The sequence below is a fragment of the Miscanthus floridulus genome, chromosome 3 (assembly GCF_019320115.1).
Source record: "Miscanthus floridulus cultivar M001 chromosome 3, ASM1932011v1, whole genome shotgun sequence".
Classification (NCBI taxonomy): domain Eukaryota; kingdom Viridiplantae; phylum Streptophyta; class Magnoliopsida; order Poales; family Poaceae; genus Miscanthus; species Miscanthus floridulus.
In genome coordinates, this window is record NC_089582.1 from 92,359,695 (window position 1) to 92,369,849 (window position 10,155).

At 43.8% G+C, this 10,155-nt stretch overlaps 1 protein-coding gene across 1 annotated transcript; it reads right to left on the minus strand.

Annotated features, from left to right (window-relative positions):
- Positions 1–4,620: 4,620 nt before the first annotated feature.
- On the minus strand, positions 4,621–9,744 carry LOC136546125 (enolase 1, chloroplastic-like). Its single transcript, XM_066538102.1, has 7 exons — positions 9,146–9,744; positions 7,008–7,315; positions 6,132–6,286; positions 5,726–6,043; positions 5,136–5,282; positions 4,988–5,038; positions 4,621–4,896 (listed from the first exon to the last, which is right to left on the minus strand). Exons 1-7 carry the CDS (start codon positions 9,535–9,537, stop codon positions 4,831–4,833), a joined length of 1,437 nt encoding a protein of 478 aa, XP_066394199.1. The 5' UTR covers positions 9,538–9,744; the 3' UTR covers positions 4,621–4,830.
- Positions 9,745–10,155: the final 411 nt, after the last annotated feature.

Below are 10,155 nucleotides of genomic sequence, written 5' to 3' on the forward strand. Positions count from 1 at the left end.
TGTCTTATGGTATAAGAAGAGTCGGATGCATATTTATAGCCTCTTAGGTTATAGAGTGGGACCCAAACTCTACCATAACTGATAATACAATTCAAATCCTAATTGAATCAATATTTGACACATATCTACCAAATTCTACCTTGGAGGCTATAAAAACTTTCTTTTTTACTCGTCGAGGATACACACCCTAGATCCTGTGGGTCTGCTTACCTGACTTGGTGTCTAATCAACACAGAGCTCGACCTAGCTATCCACGCCGTGCTGAGCTTCTTAGTTTTGAAGTCGTGGTGCAACATTTCCATGAAAAATGCACGACATAAATTGAGCCTACATGTTAACACAGGTATAGTAACTCCGGCAAAAAAAATTTTTTTTTTTTTTTTTTTTGCACATTCTCTCTTCCGAACGTTTGGATGGTCACCCTCGGAAATCAACCTTGGGTAACCTCAACTCCTTATGATGAGGTTGTGTAGCAAAAAGGCTATAGTCCTACGAGTAGATTCACCCAAACTGATGGTATGTACAGAGTAGCCATGCATTGTGAGACTAACCCTTGACTAGGGGCTGATGCAGGAGCAAAGCTCGAGCATCTGACCCGTAGGCAAGAAGATCAACGCGGTGGCCATGGGCCTGCTCGTCCCTCCTCCTAGCAAAATGGGGCATGTGGCAGGATGGCAGAGCATACGAGGTGCATGCTTCGAATGCCTCGGTGTGCTATGTAAAAGTGTTGATAGCTTGATGCAGTTCGGTGGAGAACTTGCCCGCTTTCGTTCGCCAACAGTTGAAAGCCTCCATCATGCATCTTCAGCATGAAGGTCATATGTGCCTTTAGACCATGGATTTTCTCCTTCGTCGTGGCCAAGTCCTTTTTTTTAGCAACGGCCATCCTTGTCATGAGTGTTGGTGGTGGTGCGCTGGCCGAAAATAGGCTCTGGCCCGACCACACGCCTCGCAGGCCGACTTTTACATGCCCAATAGCTAGGATAATCCAGTGTCTTGCTGTGTCATGGGCACACTTGTCGTTCCTTCGTGCACTTCCGAGCTCTTCTGACGCCCGAGTCATGAGCCGCCTGACAGCTTCTATAAGAGCCACCCACATGCATGCCCGCCCTTACACTGTCCGGCCGGCCACACAGAGAAAAGACGACGAGTAATACCCAAAGGCAAGCTAGTAGCCTCTTCTTCTCCGGAGAACATGGAGCCGGTCGCCAACGCCAAGTGTTGTCCCTCCTCCACCTCCCTGCTGCTCTCCTCCCTCTCCTCCTCTCTGCTGGCTCTGCAGTTGCCGTCCAACGGCCGCGTCCTCCGCTGGCGCGGCGCCGCCCGGCGCGGGTGGACCGAGTTCGCCCACAACTACAAGCACGAGTACGTACGCCTTGCATTGCATGCTCTTAGCTGCAGCAGCAGCAGCTGCACAAGAATGTCACGCCGGCGTCGTGCACGGCCGGCGCGCGGCACATGTACACGCGTGACGCGCCATTGCATATATATTGGTCTGTCTCTGCTACTAATGATAGTAACAAGCAAGCTGCAGGACGGTGGCGATGTGCGCGGCCAAGAAGAGGCTGGTGTTGCCGGAGAGCGCGTGCGGGCGGCCGCTGGGTCTGCAGTTCCACCGCGCGTCCGGGACCTCTACTGGCCCCGTTCGTTTGGAGGAATTTTAAAAGAATATGAAAAAATTTAGATGAATCTAAAGAAATTTGTGGAAAAAAAAATACTGTTTCGAATAATAAAAAAATAGATCAAGTTAAATTTAAGAGCACGCGAATGAAGCCAGAGACCGGTGGCGCGCCACTCAACTTCGTCAACGGCGTGGACGTGGACCAGGAGACCCGGCACGTCTACTTCACGGACAGCAGCGCCACGTACCAGCGGAGGTATGTACGCCCGATCCTGCGCCCCAGCTAGCTTCTTACAGCCCGTTCGGCTGGTCAGTTCCGTTTGATCTAGCTTATTCTTTCTCACAGAATATTATTAAATTATCCAAAATTAACTTAAACCTGGCCAGCTGACCAAGCCCTTAATTTATTATTACTGCGAGTAGTATGTTGTGTATGCGCCGTGTCTTTTAACTCCCTTTTATTTACTATAGGAGTATGCAAAAAGGCAACATATCAGGTGCAAATTAATCAACCTATGCAAACTTAGAAATTATCAATCAGGCAACATATCAGATGCAAATCAATCAATCTGTGCAAAACAACATATTTTGTATATATTTGATTAAATCTAAAAAAACTTGGCTTCTCAAAAAAAAAAGATGTACAGTTATTTCGAAACAAATGGAGTACATTTGCAGTATGCACTGTACTGCGTTAAAGCTGAGGAATCTTGGCTGCGTTAACATGACACTGTTTTTCAGACTTGTCATATGAGAATGGTTCAAATATACTGTAAGTTTGACATACAAATACGTAGGAGTAACCTGTTCTTTTTTCACGGCCCTTTTTTCACGGTTCTTATCTTATAATCCGTACTTTTCAGCTTGTGCTTTTAGCCGAAACAGTATTTTTCTCTTACAATAAATCAGCCGGAACAGTATTTTGACTTGTTTTTTCAGCGAAGCGAACGGGGCCACTGTATGGCCAAAATAAGGATATGGCATGCTTAACTTATTCATAAGGCTTTTTTATCAAAAAAAAAACTTATTCATAAGGCTTGATTTCGTCCCTTTTAAAATGGTTGTTTTAATTCTTAAACTTTGTTTTCGAGCTCTATATCATCCTGGGACATCAGTCCTCAACTTTTGCCTTTGGGATCGATCTCATCGGTGAACTATCAAGTGCATTTTAGTTCTCAAGCTTTCCATTTTTGCCCAACTTAGTCTCTCATCGTACGTAGGGCGGCGTTGCGATGTTGTGTCTCCACTCCTTGAATTGTTGTTGTTGTATTGTAACCGGAAAATCCAAACAATGCAACCGTACCTAGAATGCGGAGTAATCTACTTTTGTGTCGCGGATCTGACAAGACCAACACACATATACACATATCCGGAGCAGAGCAGGCGCGGCAAAGCCTTCAATTGTTCTGGGTCCAGGCACTCAATGCCTGCTGTTGCTGTACCACCTCATTGTGGGTCCAGGCACTCAGTGCCTGCTGTTGCTGTACCACCTCATTGACTGCTAGCCTGTTTGTTTGGCTGTGGTTTATCGTAAACGATCGTAAATTTTTAACCAAAATAGTATTTTTCTCTCATATAAATCGGCTAGCAGTACTTCTTCATGAACCAGTAACAATACGAACCAGCAACCGACCACACTGTGTACTGATACTATTGACCGCACCGCATATAGACCGGACAAATGTCACTGGCCGACCGGCAAGCTGCACATGCACGGCTCCGTCGACACGCCCTATGTTGGTCTGTTGAAGGTCGACGACCTCTAGCTAGTAGCGTGTAGCCGTGTGTGTATGTCACTCGAGAGACTTTGGGGAGTTACTAATTTTCAGAGTTTTTCAGTCTCACTGGGTGGTTTACCTGACAAAAAAAAATTCTTAGGTGTAAACCTATCAGACTTCACCTGATCATTTTCAATGAATTTGCTAGGCGTGACTTGGCACAGTGAAGCACTTGCTGACAGAGGGTAGGAAGCTGTTTTTATGTGTAATCGAATCATGGGTCGATGCCAAGGGCTCTCTACCGTAGGTACATTAAACGAGCTTTTTTTTATGCAAACTTGCTATGCTCAAATAGGCCCGAGGTATTGTCGGTAGTATAAATAGTTTAATTCATCAATTACCATCCTATTAGGATGTGTTTGGTTGAGGGGCAGGACATATCCAGTTTCTCCTAGTCTTTGGTTAGGAAACAGGTGTGATCGAACTGCCCCCAACAGGAAATATTCCTTAAGATTCGTCCAAAAAAAAAAAAGTGAGGTATGTGCTCGTCCCTCCCCTGACACCATCCAGTTTCTATATCTGTGCCTTCCATTCTTCGCGGGGTTAAGGGCGCTCGCGGGGTGTTCGGCCACGTCCCGGCCCTAGCGAGCTCGGCCCCGACACCGGTGAGGGCGGCCTTGCCTGGCTCCAGCGAGCTCGAATGACACGTGATGAACAAGAATGTGTTTTTTCTGTGCTCGGTTTTGGTATATGAAAGAAGGAACATAGAAAAAAAGAGTATGACATGTGGGTCTCACCTAGATAGCTTCTAACAGACGCAGAATGGTTTTTCAACCCATTCTTCTTTGTCCCCTCAACTAAACAAACGGCGTGTTCGCTGGTTTGGGTTCTGGGCTGGCCGGTGCTGGTTTGTTGTAAGAGAAAAACACTATTAGTTGGTTGAATAAACCTAGCTGAAACCAACAAGCGAACAGGGTGAGAAAAATGATTTCGTCTCTCCAACCAAATAACAAACCACCCCAATCCAAAAAAAATCATCTCTATTTCAAAACCAAACACACTCCTGGAGCGTGTGACCAGCCGTTGCTGGCATGATTGGTATCATGTGGTACAAAGAAACACATACGGTTACCGGTCAACGGCTCACACTAGCACAATATATCATGGGAGCTGCGTACCTTTCCAATTATCTACCCTTCCTTTTCCTTGGAAAATGTCGGTCATCGAAGTTTTTTCTAAGATGAATTCTTCAAACTTTAAGCAAGTGTATTAAAATTAACATCAAATTAGTTTTATTAAATTCACCATAAAATATTTTGATGTAATATCTATTTAGTATTTATATATGTTATAGTATTCTATAAAAAATAAATTTATTATTGATATATGCTAATATATATATGAAAGAATGACTGGCCATGATCTAGTTCTTTTATTTCTACTGGGCAGTACACATAATTTACGCTTTACTGAGATTCTGAAGTCTATTTCTTATGGAGACCTGAATGCCTCCCCTGCATAGCGCACGTCGCCAAGCTCCTCTTCAATCCGCAGAAGCTGTACAGGATGATTTGCAAAGGAACAAAGGCAAATAAAAGGTCCACAGAGAAAAATGTCACAAATGGTGAAATCTAGAGGGTGTTCTTACCTGATTGTATTTGGCCAGCCTCTCGCTGCGGCATGGAGCCCCGGTTTTAATCTGAAACATATAATGAGTTCCGTCATGATCATCTGAGGAAGACAGGTAGAAATACAATGTCTCAGCTACTCAGCTAGAGTTTCTGGCAGTCCTTTACCTGCCCACTTGCTAAGCCAACAGCCAAATCTGCGATGAAGTTGTCTTCGGTTTCACCACTTCTGTGGCTGACCATCACACCCCAACCAGCAGCCTTCGAATTGAGAGCAGCTTGAATTGATTCAGTGACAGTACCAATCTGGTTGACCTGGAAAAGGCACACCAATTTTAACGACGACATATATTTTACAGTGCAAGGTTATCTCAAGTTAGATACTCTTTGGCAAAGTCACGATGTTCAGCACTGGAAGGAAGCTAAAAGAAAAGAAAAAAAGGTATATAGTGCTTTACATTACATCCCTTTAGCCTAGCTGCTATTTTCAATCAAAAGAAATTATACTGAGCAACTATATGTCAATGTCAGAATTCAGAGCAAGGCTACCACATCCTACACCAGACTATGTTAAACAAAAATGATAAAACTACAAAAGTGCAAATATACATGTCTTTGTTATCACAGTAGAAGCAAATGTCAAAAGATAGTACTCCCTCCACTCCTCCAGTCATCAAAAGATGATGTTTGCACTAATTATCCTGTTCTAGCATCATTTATTGATGACCAGAAAAAATAGTAAATGAGTAAATGGTTACCTTTAGCAACAGAGCATTGCAAGCCTTCTTGCCAATAGCCTCTGATATACGTTTTGGGTTTGTGACAAGTAAATCATCACCCACAATTTGGATATCGACTGAGGACTGCAATGATGCCCATGAACTCCAGTCATCCTGATCAAAAGGGTCCTCAATTGATACAATAGGGAAATCCTTGACAAAATCTCTGTACAGATCACCCAGACGCTGGGCTGAAAGAACATGAGCTCCATCATTTGGTTGATTCTTAAAGTTTAGATCATAGCTCCCATCCTTTGTAAGGAACTCTGATGCCGCGACATCCATTCCAATTTTGATCTACATTAAGATTTATTTTTAACATTAAAAAAAAAACAAGAGAGCAATCAAATAAGTGGCCAATGAAACTATTTAGATGGTGTCACACCTTTCCAGTGTAGCCTGCCTTCTCAATGGCATCCATAAGCAAGACAAGACCCTCTCTGTTGTCTTGAACATTTGGAGCAAAACCTCCTTCATCTCCAACATTGCATGCATCTTGACCATATTTTGACTTAATGATGCCCTTCAGGACATGGTAAACTGTTACCAGAACAACGATATTCCAAGTGAGGATAGAAATGAAGTGACCAGCTATTAGAAACAAATATTCCTAATATAGTTGTTTACTTATACAATGAATATGACTTTAAACAAACATGAAATACACTGGGAAATTAAAAGGTATGGCATGAATAAAAGAGCACAAAAAATAAAAAAAGGGGCATACCCAGTGCAGAGAGCTCCCGCTCTGTGCGGGATCTGGGGAAGGGTGTCAGTGGCAAGCCTTACCCTCGCCTGGGCAATGCGAGGAGACCACGACTCGAACCCAGGACCTTCCGGTCACAGGCGGTAAGACTCTACCGCTTGCACCAGGTCCGCCCTTCAAAAGAGCACAAAAAATCCTCATAAAAAAAATAAAAGAGCAAAATAGTCCGCTAGCAGATCATAAAATTACTAAAGTAGACTGCTCCCACTGTTCCAAAATGTAGGTAGGTTTTTTTTTTGTCTACAAGTCACATTTCTTTAACTTTGACCAAGTTTATAGAAAAAAGCACCAGCATCTACAACAACAAATTAGTTTTCATTAAATCTACCATGAAATATGCCTTCATAGTGCATTTATTTGGTAGTGTAGATGTTAACATAATTTAACATAAAACTTGGTTAAAGTTAGAAGTTTGAGTTAGGGCAAAACTAAAAGGACCTACATTTTGGGACGGAAGGAGTACCATCTTATAGAAAAACACCAAAACATCATTACCTTCGCTGCCCATACGAAGAGCTTCAGCAAAAGTAGCTGCTCCAACAGGTAAAAGCATGAATTCCTGCATGGCCAGATTGTTGCCAGCATGGCTACCTCCATTTATTACATTGAAAGCAGGGACAGGCATGACAAGCTCCTTAATTCCCGCTAGCTCCTGAATATGTTTATACAGAGGAACTCCCTTTGCACCAGCACCTGCCCTACATACACTCAAGGAGACTCCAAGAATAGCATTGGCACCCAACTTCGATTTATTCTCAGTTCCATCGATGTCTAGCATGATTGCATCAACATCGCTCTGGTTCCTGATAAAATAGTGGGTGCAGTTTGTATTAGACATGACATAGAAGATATGGTAATGAATAATGCTGCAGCACCTTCCAACATGGATACAAAATGCCAGTGGAAATATAAGACTATATTATGAGTTGGCATTTTTCTTTTTTACATTTCTTCTGATGGCAATGAGATGTGGTGGCAGTGTATTGTATTGCTTTCTTCCCTGTCCTTCAGTAAAATTGGCAATTTTTTTATTATAAAAACCGAGGAACGGAGTCCGCCATAAATGGTGATTTTCCATATAAAAAACTGTTCAATAAGTATAACATAAGATCAAATGTATGTCCTTTTAGCTAATTATCATAAAAACATGAGGAATGAAGTCCACCAGAATTGGTGGTCTTCAATACCCAAGAGCCTTTTGTAACTGTAGCATAAGTTCAACATATCAATTGGATGTAGTAACTTTGGTAGTCTAAATCCAATTAGCTATTAGAAAAGAAATTAAATTGGCACCCCAGAAATCATGCTCTATGCATCATATCATAGCATAAAAAGCACAGAAGTTTCTAAATAGGTCGTCTTTGGACCTACCATACTATCCTCTTATCTGTTGTGTGTGCTCTACTGTTCTGACACAAGATTATCAAGTTTCAAAGCTGCCCAAAGGTGCATACGTGGCATCTAAAGTTTATATATTAAATAAACAAGAACAGTTAGTATTAATTGTTCAGATTGTAAAAGGCTTGGGGGTTTAGCTGAAGCCCCATGATATTAGATCCTCCACTGCAAACACATAGTGGCTGCTCAAGCTAGAATTGGCTAGCCCCGTTCCAAATATTAGCTGGAGAATTACTGTGGAAGTTGAGAACGTAATCACACAAAACAGAAACTGTACTAGAAAAGCACACAGAAGTTTGCTTGAATAATGGATTGTTCGATTGTGGACTTGCCATTATGAGCTTGCACGAGAAATGTTCCATGCAGCACCTACAGTTTACAGTTCACTATTTCGCACCAGAATAACTGTAGGTAAAGCATTCAAATCTTTAATAACCGTAACTATAACAATACAAATTAATACATTTCAGTAAGTTTCATATTCTAAGCAAAGGGCCACCAAACGACTAATATGCTAACCTATTAGCGAACAGGACATGGAGGATCAGTAGTAACAGTCATATGCTTTAAAAATATATTTCTAGTAGGAACAGTGTGGTCAATAATAATCAGCAATTGTCTTTGCCACCAGAAAGCAACTGCGGTGTTCACTAAACTAAAGGGACTAAAATGGGTACTTACTACTACACAGTACTTTGTTAGTTATGAAAACTTCACACCCTGCACAGTAAGCAAACCCTTAATAATCCAAATACTGGAAAAGCTTCTACACATCACACAAAACATACCTTCACATCAAGTTATTTAGGACATTACAGTTCTCCTTGTTGCTTTCTGTAAAAAATGTTGTTCGGGAATGCATATTACAAGTACAAAAGCACCTAACTCCTATATAATAACCAAACTACACGCAAGTTTGCTCCATTACCAACAAAGCCAATAAGTTCCCAGCATATGTGAATAAACTAAGTATGACATAAATATGCACTTCGACCAATTTAGCCACGTTTTACTTCTAATTTTTAGGATGAATGGTCACTAGAAGATCCAAAGCATCATAGTCAGATAGGAGTCAAACTAGTCAGCTCACTAAACTCCATAAACTGAGGCAGTTCAGCCATGGATCACAGACAAATGACACACCACGTTTCCCAACTACCCACTTCGCAGCAGTCACACTGGTGATCAAACAGACAGATCCACCAATCAATCCGAGATAGTGATCTCCAGCTCACCTCACATCGACGCCCACGAGCTTGGGCGCGATAACCTCGTTGATGTTGCGCACGGCTTGGCGCACGCCCTTCCCGCCGTACACGGCCTTGTCACCGTCGCGGAGCTCGAGCGCCTCGTAGATCCCCGTGGACGCCCCGCTGGGCACCGCGGAGCGGTGGAGGCGTCCGTCCCCGGCGACGAGGTCGACCTCGACGGTGGGGTTCCCGCGGCTGTCCACGATCTGCCGCGCGCGGATCGACCGCACCGCCTCCGCTCCCGCCGCCGCCTTGGCGGGCGGCGAAGCGGTGGAGAGCGCCGCGCGGACGGCGACGGCGCGGCGCGATGGAGTGGCGGTGGCGGCGGCGGGGAGGAGGGGCTTCGGGGAGGGGAGCACGAGGCGCGGGTGGGCCATGTGTTCGGAGGCGGAGGGTGGAGGGTCTGGAAGGAGGACGAGGCGAGGGTCTACTTATACGGCGGCGGTGACGACGGCGGCGGCGAGGTAGAGGTAGAGGTCGTCGCGCCTGTTTGTTGGGCGGAGGCGGCGAGGTGGCAAGGGGTTTCGGCGAATAAAATTTTTGAAGAAGGCGGGGGTTGGTGGAGGCGACGGCGGACCGGAGGTGGCAGGGGTTTCTGCTGCTTTTGCTGGTCGTTTATATGGTTTGGACGCCGTTGGCCTTTGTTTGAGGAAAAAAAAATTTATTTAGCCCTGGTTTAAAGTTGTTTTTTTTTCTAGACCCTTAAATAAAATTGTTTACCTATTTAGCCTCACTCGAAGTTTCGTTTTACAATCTAGCCTTACCGTCATATCCTGCTTCTAACACCGTTAAGTGGCACATAAAATGACCAAACTGCTCCTGAGACATTATGAGAAACCAAAGGTCACCCAGGCAACATAACAACATAATTTTGAGCACTTTGAATCCAATTTTATGTTATGAAAATAACAAAGTGCTTGCTAGGTGCAAGGAGCCAATTCAGTTCGTCTGGCTTGGCAAGGCAAGGCTTGCTCGCAAAGGCGAGACGAGGCAAG